The sequence below is a fragment of the Dama dama genome, chromosome 33 (genome assembly GCF_033118175.1).
Source record: "Dama dama isolate Ldn47 chromosome 33, ASM3311817v1, whole genome shotgun sequence".
In the NCBI taxonomy this organism is placed as follows: domain Eukaryota; kingdom Metazoa; phylum Chordata; class Mammalia; order Artiodactyla; family Cervidae; genus Dama; species Dama dama.
Genome location: NC_083713.1, coordinates 31,908,980 through 31,925,969, shown reverse-complemented (window position 1 = coordinate 31,925,969; position 16,990 = coordinate 31,908,980). Strand labels below are relative to the sequence as shown.

General features: G+C 37.8%; 1 protein-coding gene across 3 annotated transcripts in view; it reads left to right on the top strand.

Annotated features, from left to right (window-relative positions):
• XIRP2 (xin actin binding repeat containing 2) overlaps positions 1–16,990 on the top strand; it is a 328,214-nt gene that overhangs the window by 252,290 nt on the left and 58,934 nt on the right. Inside the window, exon 5 of one of the 3 annotated variants that reach the window (XM_061135452.1) lies at positions 5,387–5,416. The exons of the other annotated variants lie outside the window; for them this stretch is intronic. Coding sequence (XP_060991435.1) covers positions 5,387–5,416 — 30 coding nt within the window. The remainder of the gene's footprint in view (positions 1–5,386; positions 5,417–16,990) is intronic. 3 annotated transcript variants of the gene reach the window in all.

Sequence of the window (16,990 nt, the reverse complement as noted above, 5' to 3'; positions counted from 1 at the left end):
TTATTCACTGCACTAAAGCCTTTGACTGTGTGGATCACAACAAACTCTGGAAAATTCTGAAGGAGATGGGAATACCAGACCACCTGACCTGCCTCTTGAGAAACCTGTATGCAGATCAGGAAGCAACAGTTAGAAGTGGACATGGACCAACAGACTGGTTCCAAATAGGGAAAGGAATACATCAAGGCTGTATATTGTCACCCTGCTTATTTAACTTATATGCAGACTACATCATGAGAAACACTGAGCTGGAAGAAGCACAAGCTGGAATCAAGAATGCCATGAGAAATATCAATAACCTCAGATATGCAGATAACACCACCCTTATGGCACAAAGTGAAGAGGAACTAAAAAATCTCTTGATGAAAGTGAAAGATGAGAGTGAAAAAGTTGACTTAAAGCTTAACATTCAGAAAACTAAGATCATGGCATCTGGTCCCATCAATTCATGGGAAATAGACGGGGAAACAGTGGAAACAGTGTCAGACTTTATTTTTGGGGAGCTCCAAAATCACTGCAGATGGTGACTGCAGCCATGAAATTAAAAGACGCTTACTCCTTGGAAGGAAAGTTATGACCAACCTAGATAGCATATTAAAAAGCAGAGACATTACTTTGCCAACAAAGGTCCATCTGATCAAGGCTATGGTTTCTCCAGTGGTCATGTATGGATGTGAGAGTTGGACTGTGAAGAAAGCTGAGCACCAAAAAATTGATGCTTTTGAACTGTGGTGTTGGAGAAGACTCTTGAGAGTCCCTTGGACTGCGAGGAGATCCAACCAGTCCATCCTGAAGGAGGTCAGTCCTGGGTGTTCATTAGAAGGACTGATGCTGAAGCTGAAACTCCAGTACTTTGGCCACCTCATGTGAAGAGTTGACTCATTGGAAAAGACCCTGATGCTGGGAGGGATTAGGGGCAGGAAGAGAAGGGGATGACATAGGATGAGATGGTTGAATGGCATCACTGACTCGATGGACATGGGTTTGAGTAGACTCCGGGAGTTGGTGATGGACAGGGAGGCCTGGCGTGCTGCAGTCCATGGGGTCACAAGGAGTCGGACATGACCGAGCGACTGAACTGAAACTGAAACTTTGAATGATCACGTATGTCTAGTAGCTCCCACACTGCGCAGCACAACTCTAAAATAATTAGGTTGTAATTAACCTCCAACTAATAAAAGTAAATGAAAAAAAAAAAGAAAAATAAAATAAAATAATTAGGTTGTATTGGCTCCTGGCCCTGAAAAATCTGTGGGGCATACAAGAACACTGTCTCAGAAGCTTTTTCTTAATCAGTCAGAATATCACTCCTTGACCTATTTTTAATAAAAAGTACATGTTTATGGAATGTTGTATATGGGAAAATGTGAAGTGTATACTAGTCTTTATTAGTAAATAATATGAATAGTTTACTTGTAAGCATTTGTATGAAATAAACAATATGTAAGTCAAGTGATTTCTTTAAGTCAAAGGGTGATTTTTCTCTTTATTTGGGCTTCCTGTGAGGCCATTAGTGTACACAGTGAATCTATCAGAGGCAAATAATAGAAGAGAGGAAAGACAGAGGATGCTGCTTGTTTTATGTTTATTTAGAAGGTATTAGATGTTTGCATTATGGAGCTAAATTGCAATTCTAGGCGAGTTCTCCTACTTCCTTCCGCGTCAGGTCTCCAGGTTGTGCTAAGTAAGGAGAGTGGCAGCAAAGGACACTTAATATGATTCTTTCAGGAGCATGAGAGGTGACTCCTTTCCCTGGCTTGCTGTTCCTTCTGCCAAGTGCCCTTTATTCTCTCTAGAATGCCTTATCACTCCTTCCTCTCTCACTTTTTTAAACAGGAGAGCACTTCCTTACTTACAAATATACCACAGCGGTGTTTTGCTTTGTATGTGAATCCTCAAAAAGCAAACCAATATTTTCAATACCTAAGAGCTGTTTGTAAATAAAAACAGTGTCTCTGCTTCCTGAGAACCCAAATTCCATCCTCATCAATTAGAACATTTCCTCTATGCTTTATTTTCAGATTCTTCACTCTTAAAAGGTTGAAATTATTAAAATAAATGAAACTAATGCAAGGACTGTCAGTCCTTTGTCTCATTGGTGCTGGTTATTTTTTAGGCTTTGTTCGGAAGTGGAGAGTTGGCTCGATGGTCCTGGCTGCAGAAGGAGGTTTGATTGATTGCACATGTGTTAATGCCATGCATATGTTACGGAGGAACTACGAGGCAGAGTGCCCTCAGAGACACTTCTGAAAAGAGTAGTTGACTCAGGCCCCACCTAGACAGAGCTCAGTTCCTAAAAATAGGTGCTAAGTTACATCCTTTAGACGCAGGGCTAAAATAAATTCAGCCGTCCCATCTACTTGCTTGATAGACCCGTCAGTGGAGCTGGCCTCCACTCCACGCCTGCTTTCAGGGGACTGGGAAATTTGCTGTACAAAGGAGGAAACTAGTCTGTGAAGACCTGTAAAGATATATGATATTTCCACGAACTTGGGGTTAAGTCTAAATATTACAGAAGGTATGTGCTACGTCGTCATTGATAAACGTCTACTTCCATAGCTGTAATATGTTCTTAGTGATTGCTTAAGATCAATGAAGACCACAGGTCAAACTGTACTTGTTAGCAGAGGAAATATTCTGTCAGATTTTGTTTTTATGACAATATTTAGTGTTACTTCAGATTATTACAGTTAGGGCTTCATCTATTAATCTTTTTACAGATTAATAGTTAGCCCTTTTTTATTTTTAGTATTAAAGAATAATGAGCCAAATTTGATAAACAGACATGAGTGGAAGTTATACTTCAATTTATAGCTAAAAGGGAAAACTGAAAAAATTAGTTGATCTTTTATGAGCATAAATTGATAATCTATACAATGAACATGTTTAAAACTCTAAACTATATTTCTTAAAATTTGCTCAGGGAAAAAGAGAACTTAAAATATTCTCAACTGTTGCAGCTTACTCAGAGAGATGTATGAAATGTATTCTTTATTGAGCCTTAGTTTGATTTTGTACATCTTGCCCCAGCCACAGTCTCTTCTCCTCTGGGAGTATTACTGGAGTAAGGATTAAAGAATCAGGTTCTTACATGTTTTCCAGAATTAAGAAAAGCACAGCCAGTCGGATCTGCCAGCCCTAATTATAGTAACTACAAACTTAAAGAGAGAAGACAGATTTTACTTTAAAAGTAGCATGCCCTATATACTGTTTCAAATGAATTTTTTCTGTCTTCAGTTGCCTGTGAACACCTTAATTTGGTCCTGTTGTGCCTTAAATGTTTAGAATGTTAGAGACTAAAGTGATTTGGAAGAGACATTATAACAGATTCTCTTAAATTAAGACACCAACTAAAAGCAAGGACACTTTAAGATTACATAATACAGGGTTTAAATTTAGCCAGCTGGTGCTGAACTGAAAGATATTTTATTTTTATCAGAGCTCTATTTGGTCACTGACAAGTTGGTGGTTGTTTGAATTATTTTAAAATTTTATGTACAGAGTGCCAAAGGACGAGTAAAATATTTACCTCAGCTACCGTCAGAGCCATGAATTTTAATATGAAAAAGCACCTGTTTTGAGTTTTAGAAGTTATTACCATTGAGTTTTAGAAGCAAAAATACTAGATCAAAAATGGGAAAGTCTTGAACTCTATGCTTAAGTATTTCTCTACTTCTCTGCCTAATCTTTGACTCTTTTACCTTTTTTACTGTTAATATATAAACAAACAACTAGACCTATTTTTTTAAGTCAGTCAGCATTTCAAATGTCTACAATATGGCAAAGTGGCAGCTATGTGGAGAAAATGTAGTCTGGAGTTTGGCATGAGTGTTTCTGCATGAAGTACTGGGCATCTTTGATAAAACTTCCTGCAACCACCTGAAAAATAAAAAGAGGCACTGCTTAATGATCACAGAGAGCCTCACTTTAGAAAATGTCAGGCAGGCCTCAAGTCTTCAGTGATTACAGAGGGAGAGAGGGTTGGTTCTCTTTCTTCAAGTTGACTTTTGGGTAAAAAGACCACAAAGTTCATATATAATTTACTGTTGTTTACCATGGATAGCTGTCTGCTAGTCAAACATTTTGCCTCTCACATTTACCACAATTGAAAAGCTTCTGCACATCAGTATTCTCTTTTATTTATCTGGTAAAATATTACTTACGATGAGACAATTTGGGGTTGGACTCCTATGAAAACCTTGGAACAGGGAATTGATACTTGGTTCCTCTCTCACTTTCTCTCCATCTCTCTACTCTCTTTCTTCCTCATACACATACACAACTCTGGGCAGGAAGAGACCATTTTGTAACACTTATTTGTTAGCTCAAAGTCATGTCTAGATTCAGTAATTTATAGACCAGGGCAGCAACTTAATAAGTGCCTGGCAGTATAATTTCAAGACTTCTGGTTGAACAATCTGTGGGGAACAGTACTTAATTGACAATATGTTGTCCTTTTTGTTTGTTTTCCACCTCCTCTTTTAAAAGCATTCAAGTTACACTTTGAAATTTAATTAAATTGTAATTTGCTTTTTCCTGTTTCTGAAACCACTTGCTCATTCAAATTACAGTTTCATCCTTTGCAGAGTGTGGTTAACTTCAGACTTTTCTGATTCAGGAATAACTATTTTAGAACATTGATTTATTCAATCTTTTTTTAAGATTTTTTTTTTAACGTGGGCCATTTTCTAAAGTCTTTATTGAATTTGTTATAATATTGCTTCTGTTTTATGTTTTGTGTTTTTCGCTGTGAGACATGTAGGATCTTAGCTCCCGACCAGGGATCAAACCCACACCCCCTGCACTGGACCACCAGGGAATTCCCCTAGGTAAATGGTCTTCATGTGACTGTGTAAGATATGATATTGTTGGTTTTCTTCCCTGATACCAAATGACTGGTGTTTTCTAACACCAACCAGTTCTCCAATTCTCTGATAGTAACTGGGTGTACAACAATTCATTTCAATACTCATACTAACTTCCAGAGTTAGAGCAGAACCCATGGGTTGCCCCCACGTTAGCCTCTAACTTGGGTTACAACTCAAGAACAGTCAAATGGAAGAGATTCATAGAGTAATGTGTGTGTATGGAGATGGTGCACAGAACTTCCATGCCCTCTCTGGGCTCACCATCCATCAACACGTCCACCAGCCTGGAAGCTCACTAAATGCTGTTGTTTAGACTTGAGATTTCATTATGTGGGAGAAATTGGCTGAATCATGGCCATTGGTGATAGAATTCAGTGTCTAATCCCTCTCCCCCTTTCTTAGAGTGGTAAGTACAGCTGAATATTCCAACTCTCTAATTACTCAGTTGGTTTTTCTGATGACAAACCCTGTCCTGACCCACAACCAACATGAAGCCAGGAGTTACCTCATTAGCTCACATACCAAAGACACCATCAAATTCCAAGAGTGTTAGGAGCTCTATGCCAGGAATCAGGGAAACAGGCCAAATTATTTTTTTTTTTAATTTCACATATGTCCCACAATATTACTCCTCTGTTCCCACAATATTACTCCTCTGTGAAATGCTACCTATGAATTCCAGAATGAAATATTCATAGTATTTATTTTCCTAATCATTGAAATCTTTCTTTTGCAAATTTAACTATAACCTGAGTATTCTTCTGTTTGTACAATATAGTCAAGAAAAGCACAAAGAACAGTGACAATCAGACAGTCAATGTAAAGAACAAAGATTTTGCTTTCTTAAAAGAGTTGAGAGTCAGCAAACTCAATGAGTTATTTGTGTCAGTTGGATACAACAAATGACAGCATAGCTATATTTAATGACTCCTGGGACTCCTTGGGCCTAAACGATGGCGTAAAAATAATCTGGCGGTGAGCAGTGCAATAGGTAATCCAAATTCCTGGTAGAGTGGCTGTACTTCTTAAAATGTCACAAAGGATAAAAGGAATTTGTCACATAGATAACACAAAGAACCCCACTGACTTATTTGACTTAACACTTTTAAGTTCTAGATAAGAAAACTGAGGCACAGAACATTAATTAGTAACTTACAAGATGTAGGCCAAGAGAAGTAGAAACGCACTCCCTTGACTGTATTTTATTCGACAAAGCTTTGTGCAACCATCACTCCAATCCCACTCCACCCCCATGACTTGGAATACATTTTGAAGTACACCTTGATAAAGTCTTTTTTCCCCAGGTTATTATTTTTATTTTTCATTTCATATTTCTCTCAAATTTAGGATAAATTATGGAAAAGGAGACCTGATCCACATATTTATTGACAACTTAATAAATGGTACTTGGTTTATTTTTTAACTTTACTAAGCATCTAAGTTTGCTTGTCATCTGTGCTAGATGAACCCTTACCCTCTTCCCCAGCACTTCCGCCCCATGCCCCCCGCCCTCCACCATCACCTCATCATTGGACACATCATTTTTCACTGTTCTTTTTGGCAGACCTTCAAGTAGGTTTGTGTCTTCTGCATTTTTCTAATTGTATGCAGGATATATCCTGTTGCCTGGTGAGCTGAACACTTTAGATATGTCTGGCTGTTCAAAAGTAAATAATTGCCAAATTGCTCCAGGCATACATATGACTTAAAATGAATATAATACTAAAATAATTTATTTTAGGAAATTTTTGTTTGTCAAAGACCAATTCTCCCCAAATCTGAATATATCAGCATATGTGTTTCTAAATGCATTTACTTGGTAGTCAGCAACATAGAAAAGCTAAAAGAAAAAAAAAATCATATCACTATTAATTTTAAAAGCTAAGTCCAGTGTTATAAATGGTTTCAAAACATGTAAATGCTTTTCATGTAAACTTTCACAAACAGGAACTATAAATATAAAATAACATTCAGATAATAATTACTTTATTTTCTTAGTTAATTCATAAGAAGTTAATTGCACTGAAGTAAGATATAGGCAGATCTCACTTTATAAAGTGGTGGGTTTCTTTTAAAGCTATATATATGAAATTTTGATGAGTAGAGTCACATTTCCCCACTGAATTGCATTAAAATCCACAGGTGCTTTATCACTATCTCTGTTGTTGTTGACTGTTTTCAGTCCATACAGTCATAACAACAATTCAGCTTTATCTTGTCTAACCACTAAGCTTTTTTGTCAAGTAATTAGACTTCAGAAGTAACTACAGTAAATAAGTGTTCCAGAGAAACAGGGAGAAATCTTTTTGTAAAGCTAAGGATCAGCTTATTTATTTGTCGTGTCAGTTAGAGTTTTTGATTGTTGACACAAGCATCTTATTGTCAAGTTGGAAAATTCTGGAAAGAGACAAAATAAAATGAGTTCATTCACAGTATTTAAGGGTGGTCAATTCCAGCTGCAAACTGTTTAAATTCACTGCCTCTGCTTCCGTTGGCTCCTGACCTAGGCTCCTGAGTATTGTACGGGATAAAAGTCTGCAGTGGCAACTAGGGTGAAGGCCAGCCCAATTTCCAGTTGGAACACAGCGGCTAAAGCTAGAGGTGCCAGAGGAAGAGCCATGAGTGGCGTCAGCCGCTTGGTCACTCCCTCTGTCCTCTGTGCCACCCCAGACCCTCAGAGTAAGAACAGAACCCTGTTTTACAGCCCTGACTTCTTCAGTGGAAACTGTACTAGCCCTCTGGACCTCAGAGGACTTCAAAGTATTTATTTTGAGGAATATAACCGTATTATGCATGTGCACTTCAGTCACTGACTCATTCTGGAATGGGAATAATTTCAGGATTCATCATCCTTTCGTCATCCAGAGTTGGGCAACAACCACAAGTTTAACTCTAGAAAGTATCAGAGGAATGAAATTTGAAAGGAAGCCATGTGTTTGTATTTAAGTAGCAATCTTGTTTTTTTTTTTTCCTGTAAAGATCTAGTTCAGTTATTTCAATTGTTGGCTCAAAACTACAATTTATAGTTTCTATAATAGTCCAAAAATAGTCCACCCTTTAACTAGAAGCAACAAATTACCTCAAATTTCAATTTTCACTGCTTTTCTTTTAAGTCATCATTTCAACCCAACTGGTCCCAGCTTCTCTACTATGTCGTTTTGTTATGCTGTTACCATCTCTTTTAATTTGTGTTCCATTATGATCATGTATACATACATATACTCGTATGTGTATACATATGTATGTGTATGCATCTGTATGGGCCTGCCCAGTGGCATAGTGGTAAAGAACCCGCCTGCTGGTGCAGGAGATGTGAGTTTGATCCCGGAGTCGCAGATATCCCCTGGATGAGGAAATGACAACCCACTCCAGAATTCTTGCCTGGAAAGTCCCATGGATAGAGAAGTCTGGTGGGCTACAGTCCATGAGGTTGCCAAGAGTCAGACACAACTGAGCAACTGAACACATGTATATATATACATTATTATATACGAGGCACAGGGTTACCTATGTCTCCATATTGTTTTCCCTTTATGTTCTCAAAGTCCATTTAGATGTTCCAAAAAAAAGAGTAGTCTTCGAACAATAACCAATAACCACAATATCATGTATAGTGACACTTGACCTTTTATGTAACATTGCTTTAAAAACTTAATGTTTTGTAAACATTTGTACTGATAAAGCACAAAACTATATTTTTATAAAAACTATAATAATAATAAACATTTTCTATAAGATTATTCTCCCAGGGATAGCTATATAAAAGGAGTTCTAAGAGTTGATATATAAATTTTCATTATTGATAATCGTCTTTATACTTTGAAATTAGAAAGTTTTTTGAAAATTTTTCAAAATTAGATTTCACAAATGATGTGCATTGTTCTCTCTCTCTCTCCCCCTTTCTCCTTCCTTCTATTTTATTTCATTTCTCCTAAAGGCCTGTGGAATATATTACTTAACCCTAGCACTATCACTATCCTTAAGATTTATGGAGTGTCCTCAGTTTACCAAAATCACAAGAACATCACCTTCTAGAGCCAGGAGAGATCTCAAAGGAAACCCACATAACACTTTACTAGGAAACCAGAAAAAGCTGTGTCACATAAACTCTAACTAGTTGAGCACAGACTTTGAAACAAGACAGTGTGGCTTTGAATTCTGGCTCTTAAACCTAGCCAGTTGGTTGATCCTGGGCAAATTACTTAATCCATCTCTGTGCCTATTTCCTCATCTGAAAATGGAGATACTAATAGAATCTATCTCATAGATTACTGTTTTGAGGATTAAATAAATTTATATTTGTAAAATGACTAAAACAGTAGTGCCTGGTATACAGTGTTACATAAGTCTTTGGTATTGTTATCATCATTATTATTACTGTCTAATATATGGGGTTAACATAATAACATTTATATCTTTCCCAGAGAACAACTTAAGAATTTAAAGTACCAAGTTATCCTAGATGCTGCAAATTCAAAATAACACCATACTAAAGAAAAACTTTTTAAGAGAGAAAATTATCTACCTGATTTAATCGGTTGTTCTCTTGTTAAAGGCACCCTTCCTTTTCAAAGGTGCACTCGAGCTCAAATTAAATTTCTGTCCTCTTTGGCATTGTAAAAAGCTATTAAATATCATTTTTCTATTATAATCATTCCAATACTTGAAACTAATAACTTTTTGGTTATCTTCGGTGATGTCAATATCACATTACTTCAAGAAACTGAACTCTTCAACCACTTCAACCATAATGAGTCTGTCTCCTTTCTGATGGAGCTGCTCCTAGCCACACATTGGACCCCCTCATTACTTAGTTCTTAGCTCTCAGAATACTCTTTTAGATCACAGTCTTTTTTCTTTCAGCTGCAACTAACCTTGACCCACAGCATAGCGTTCCCATCCTCAACACATCCTGCCCATCAGCCCCTCTGCACTTTTGCCTCATCTCTCTGTATTTTAAATCCACTCACAGTGTCTGAGTAAGGATGGAGGGAGAACTCTTACTTGGGAGGAAGGCACTGAAAGGTGCAGCTGTGGGCACCTGTTCATCAGGAGAATCTAAAGCAAAAAAGGCCAAGAGGAATCCAATAATGGAAGAGAAAGCAAAAGTTTATGAGCCAGTGAAATGGTACAATGTATCAGGTTTGATGGATGAAGCTAAGCTATAAACAGAAAAATAAATACTAGGTCAGAAATAAGGAAAACTAAGAACAAGACAGGATGGAGCCTAGGATGGATTAGGGCACACATTTCAACTGAGGCCAAAAACAGTTCAGGGGTGTTGGTGGCCTGGTGTTAAGCACTCCTGACTCCAGGCTTCAGGCGTGGGTCTAAAACTTAAAGGACGCATGCCAGACCCAGTGCCCACTCAGCCTGGGCCCACTGTCAGCTGCAAGACTAGAGGTTCCATTGATCTCCCATTTCATTTGTCCCCACATTCTTGAGCTAAATATACCTTATCAAAAGCCAACATTATCAAAAGTTCAACATTTTCCTCATCATCTGATATGTTTGCCCCCATTCCCAGGTTGTGTGTGTGTATACATGTACATATATATATATTTAAAGGTTTGTGGTTTTGCATATATGCTAGTACCCAACAATCATTTTATTCACTTTTAATTGACTGCATGTCACATTCACCATTTTTCCTGACAATCCCAGATGTTCTCCATTGTAATATACAACTGGGAAATTTGAAAATGAAAAGAAAATTGTGAGTAATATTCTTTTTAAAAGCCACATTGAATTTTCAAAAGTATGGCAAGGTAAAGATGAAGTCTTAAATAGTTACTAGAAATATATATTGATATAATATGGATGAAACTGAGAGGTAATAGAATGTGTGTGGTCAGACAAAAACAGAAGACTGGGGATGGAACCCTGAAAAATGGACATGATTGGGTGTCAAGAATTGTGTGTGTGTGTTTCAGGAGACTGGTCACGATAGATGACTGTTAGGTCTGTCTGGTCTAAGCTACTCACCAACTCCACACTCAGTTTTAAGATTTTATAAAGCACAATGCAGAGAGTGCTGCAAAGCATCAACATTTTAAATTCCTTCTTCTGAGATACTTCCTGTAATGGCAAGTGTTAGGCTCAGAGAGTTTCATGACGTTTTCCTCAGGTCCTACAGGCTGGTGAATGGGGCCTGGTGATTTCGGCCCCATATGTTTTCCTTGGCAGGCTTCCAACTCAGCTGCACTGGAACAGTCTGAAAACCTCCTGAGGTGTTCCTCCGCGATCTCTTAAAGCAAACAGGATACCACTTGTGATTAAATAGTCCCCCAAGGAAAAGTGTGTGTGTGTGTGTGTGTGTGTGTATTACTATTTGCATGTTCTATTTGTAGTCCTGTACTTACCCGCTGGAATGAGGAAGCTAGTTATCTTCTTCTGGACCAAACTGTGATGGAGATATGAATATACCTGAAATTTTTTAGCTATAACACTTTTCCAATTTCTTTCTGCAGATATGTAATAACAAGACAGTTTCTGACAGAAATGAAACTGGGCAGAAAGCCCAAAGTTGACTTGTTTCATTTTCCAAACACATGATTTTATGCAGTTTTAATTTTCACCTGCTCATGTGGTGTCTTGCTGAGCATTTTGGGAGATGAGCTGGATTTCATTGTGGGAGACTCACGGGTTCACAGGCGAGAAGTTTATTTCTCCTCCCTTCTGGAAGCTCTAATCCCAAATTTCACATCACTGCTCTGCTTAAATAACTTCTGTTACAGAATTTGGAACTTGTTTTCTACTCTTTAAAAAGAACTACAAGAGAGAAATTAAAATCTGTCAACAGGAACCCTAAAAAGATGTGCAGTGAATTTTGCAGTATTGTTGCAAGGCAATTTCAATAAATGCTTACTGGGCAAGTTATAATGTTATCTGTTAAATACCTGTGAAGCTGGCCATATTCATCTCAACTGTCAATTTGCTTCTTGGCAATCTAGGAATTTTAGTTCCTGGTAATAATAAAAATTGCATATGACAGGTTCTTCCAAAAACAAAAAAATTTTAGGAGAGGCTCTGGCACTCATTGTTAGGAAAAGCACAAGATATCATTCTTACAAATGGATTGTATTTCTCCTATCCCCATATAAAGGACTATGGGCAGCATTTCTGGCCACTGTTTGATGACCAGACTTTCACATTCACAGTGTGGGTATGACCATTTTGTAAACTGATGAGACTACGAGATTCTTTGACTGAAATAATGGTAAGCATGGTGATGTATGCTACTAGAAGACTTAAGAGATGAAGACTGATGCTGAGTCCCTGGCTAGTGATTGATAGTTCCCGTCTGTAGTTGTAGTTAAGTGTCTAGATTTTTAAATAATCTTTACAAATAAACAAGGAGATACTTAACTTTATAGTCCAAGTTCCTTTTCAGGTAAGTTGTCTTCAAACAGTAGAAGGTTGCACTAAGTTGAAGTGATTTGTCCAGCTGCCTAAGATTTCTGGTGCTTAAAGGGAGTAGTCTCAGAAAGTGATTCTGTTTGAAAGCCGTGAAAGCCTAGCTTCATGTGGAATCTTACCAAGAAGCACAGTACATAATTTTTAATTCCTTTTTAATTTTCTTTCCCGCCCCCACCCCCCCGCGACAACTTTCCTCCCCTTACCTACCACCACACCTGAGTTTAAATATAATTGGTCTACCAAAACTTTTGTTTGCAAGTTTTAATTAAATTCATTGTTCACAGATGTTACTGTCTTATTGTACACAGAAAAGAGCAAGTTTCAATCCGAATAACATTTAGAGACTGATTTTTACACTTCGCCCTTTAAAAACAGGAGTGAAATAAGCATGAAATAAGCAGAATAAACTGAACCCCACCACTTGTGGGGCCTGATAGGATTAGATTTTGAATCTGAGAGAAAAGAAACCAATGCCAATGCCAAATTTTTAAAGATAGTAGCTACAAATAAATTAAGGGATGATGAGACTGACGGACTATGTGTCCCATGTGTATCTTAAGCAGGGAAGACTATTAAATTACTTCCACTCTTTGGACTGTTCTAGGACCAGGATATCATTAGGAAACTGACATCATCTCTTTCTTTTGAAATTACAGGCTTCGTTGATATGCAAAGGGTATTTAGGGCATGTTAATGGTGACAGGAGAGTAACCCAGCACATGGCTGATTCAAAGTTTTGATGTAATTAAAATTATTATAGTTTTACTTTATAAACAGCTTGTCCTAAATTAAAAGACTGTTCAAAATGTATATAGTATTATCAAGTGTCCCTTGCAATTATGGGGGACAATAATCAGAAAGGAGTCATACCAGTACAAACATTTGACAAGTGCTGGTTACCTTTCATTTTATAGCATATTAGGAGAACCTAGAACTTTGGTAAGAAAAATGGTATCTTATATGCTGTGCTTAGTCACTTAGTCGTGTCTGACTCTTTGCAACCCCACAGACAGGATGGATTCTTATTATTTCTGCTTAACATTCACAATTTTATTTTCCTACCTAGGAAACATTTAAATGATTAATGATCACATTGTTTGGAATGTGTTTGTTTCTTTAGGTAGAATTTTTCTAGTATATCACTGCTCTGAAAGAGTGAATTTACTTCCAGAGGAGTCTGTTATTTAGCAAGCAAAATGTTGCATTACTGAAGCATTTTCACTTTTCTCCTTGATTGCTTAGCCTTTCCAAATAATGTTCGGTAAGGAAACTGTGTGGACTTAGTGAGGTTTCCTTTCTTTGATGAAGTCTATTAGCCATTTAGTTCAAAAGAAAACCATATCAAAGTATGCTGTTATTTGTGGACTTAGGCAGAGAAAGCATTTTAAACAAAGACTTACTTAAGTTCATTGAAAAGAGTTTGTGTAAATTCAGAGACTGAATTTCTCTAAGACAAAAAGCAGACTGAATTAAATGCATTTTGTTTTTCAAAGGAAAAGTATGGTCAGTAGGAGAGAAGCTGCCACAGCATCAATTGTCTAAGTCAGTGAGAATCAGAATTGAATGATTCAGGCTTTCTTTTAATGCCCTCTGTCAGAATAAATCTCAGATGCTAATCTGAATGGAGAGGGGAAAGTTAGAAAGAGGGTAAAGAATTGAGGAATTCCTAAAAATGGATCTGGAAATGTCTGGCTTTTCCAGATTGCAGCTAACATAGAACTGATTTAAGTAGTAAATCACTTTCTTACTCTGCCCAAGCTTGTTTTAAAGGTAGGCATACTGGGAAGATGTTTTTCAAAGCTGCAGATGATTAAAGGTTCATCTGCATTTTATTACTGTTGCTTATTTTTGATCTGTTGAGTGACAACAGCACACTTGGAACTAAATAAAGTAGTTCAGTACACTGAACTAGCTTTGCATGAAATTTTTCCAAGCCTGAGAAATAAAAATGGATTGTTTTAGGGAAAGAACAAATTCTAAGCTAGTATGCAGTAGGAATATAAAAGAAATACGTTAGGAAATAATGGGTGAGGAAAAGTTAAGTTACATCAAAGAGGAAATAAGTTAGGGAGAGGTGATTATGCAGAAACATATCAACTTTGGAGAGTTTCTAGAGCAAGACTTTAGGGGAAAAGGGGGGTGGAAATCAATTTAAGTAGATGGAATATACAGATGAAATAGAAAGAATACCTATATTCTAACTAACGAAATATAAAAACCCCTCTTCCTTTAGCAGTTATCAAACATCTCAGTAAGGTACTTAGAAGAGATGCTTAGCAGAGGTACCTAGAAATGTAGAGATACTTAGCAAAGATACCTAGCAATATAGAGGTACTTACCAGAGCAGCAATGGAATGGACCTTCCAATCCTGGAATGGAATCCAGGATCCTTCTCTTTCTTTGCCTTTGGAAGGCAGCAACAAGGATGGCAGAGTCTTAAGGAGCAGCCCAGTCATCACTACCTAACTGGTCCAGGCCAGGGTTCATTGTGCCAAGCCCACTGCTCAGAGACACCACAGGGAAATAAAACATGTGAATAACTTTGAGTGATGATTTCATGATTTTACCTAAAAAATAGAGGGCAGGGGGAAATGTGAGGAACCATTTGCAGGGGGAAAAGGAGTAGATCCATCCCCACAGTGTGATACACTAGAGTGATTTTCACACATTTCACATTTTCTAGGGCACTGCCCTCTTGTTTCCTGGTGAAAAATTGATGGTTCATTGGCTAATGCCAAAAACACAGACTAATACTTTGGATATCACATACATTGACATTCTTCTCTTTTAAATACTTTCTCCATTCCTGTGGCCACATGAACACGACTGTACACCTTCTTTGCCCCAATCTCTCCCAGTAATTATTTTCTCTTTCATGATCTATTGTATTCTCCTTGTTTCAAGTGACATGACAGATACTTGGCTTTAGAGAGGAATGGAATAGCCTTGAGATTCATATGGACCAGTCAAGTGCTATCCTTTCGACTTACTAGCTTTGAGATTTGGGGAACTTTGTAACTTTTATTATTCTCAGACTTGTATCATCTCAAATTATCTGGATAATAATATCTAGGATATATAACACCACCTAAGGAGACTGGAAGCTAGTGAACATACATTATTTACTATGTGCAAGATACCATGTAAAACTCATCACTTTAATCAGATATTCCTCAGTCCTCACAGGCATTGAGGTTCTGATGTCATTCTCATGTTATAGGTAAGAAGAAGGAGGCTTCCAGGGGTTAAGAAATTTGCTTAAAGTCAAAAGTGTCAGAGACAGAATATATATCAGGCTTTCTGGGTCCAGAGTAGATGGTTAATCTCCCTTGGGTTTGCTTCATGCAGGATGAAACCCAGGCAGAAAGGGGTATAAAATGGGTTTCAAAATGAGCTTAACCCAGCCCTGTCCTGGAGGAACTTGCATATAGGCAGAAGGGGAGAGAAGTAGGGATGACAGAGAGATTCAACAATACAATGAAAAGTAACACATAATACAAATGGAAGTGTAATTTTCAAACATTGGGAGAGCACAATAGAGAGAGCTACTCATTGCTTGGGTTAAGTGGGAAAAATCTGAAGAGAAATTAAGCCATTATGAGGATACATGTGAGGAACTTTTCAACCCCATCAATATGATTAGTCTTGATCTATTTTAATTCCGTTTCATCTCAGTATAAATGAATGTGGTTTAGGGGATAGGGATGTGGTGTGTGTGTCACCAAGTTCCTTTAGGATTCCCCACCTCAGGAGGACTCCATCTGCTGCATATTCACAAAAGCTAACTTCCTTGGCAGGGCCAGCCAGATGGGAACTTTTTATTCCTAAATCAGCATGTGGAAATGATGCAAGCTGTTGTAGTTCTGTTTTTAGACACAAGGCCAGATCAACACTTAGAACACTGTGTTTCTTGAGGATCACTCTGGGGGTTTTCTTTTCTTCTCTTTTCAAGTAGAGCAGGACTAAATACAATGGTGATTAATGTGTGCCCTGCCCTGAGCACTATGCTTGGTCAAACAGTTGTTGTTGTTCAGTTGCTAAGTCATATCTGACTCTCTGTGACCCCATGGACTGCAGCACACCAGGCTTCCCTGCCCTTCACTGTCTCCTGGAGTTTGCTCAAATTCATGTCCATTCAGTTGGCGATGCCATCCAACCATTTCATCCTCTGTTGCCCGCTTCTCTTCCGCCCTCAATCTTTTCCAGCATCAGGTCTTTTCCAGTGAGTCAGCTCTTAGCATCAGGTGGCCAAAATATTGGAGCTTCAGCTTCAGCATCAGTCCTTCCAATAAATATTCGGGACTGATTTTCTTTAGGATTGACTTGATCTCCTTACTGTCAAAGGGACTCTCAAGAGTCTTCCCCAGCACCGCAATTCAAAAGCATCAGTTCTTCAAGGCTCAGCATTCTTTATGGTTAACAGTAGATGAGTAATAAATGTTTACTAAATGTATGCTGAAAGTCTTAGGGGAGAGTTTATCAAATACCCTTATTGTATACCTGGGATACAGATTTAAACAAGAAGAAACTGATGGAATCAGGCCACCACCTCCCATGCCCTGAGGCAAAACAAATCAATAGCAATGAGAGCAGTCCTGGCTTTGCATTTCCTTCCCCTACAGAAAAGCTTGACTCTGTCCCTGCTGGCTTGGATCAATACCTAACCCCATCTCAAGTTTGAGCTCTACGGTGACCAAAGAAAT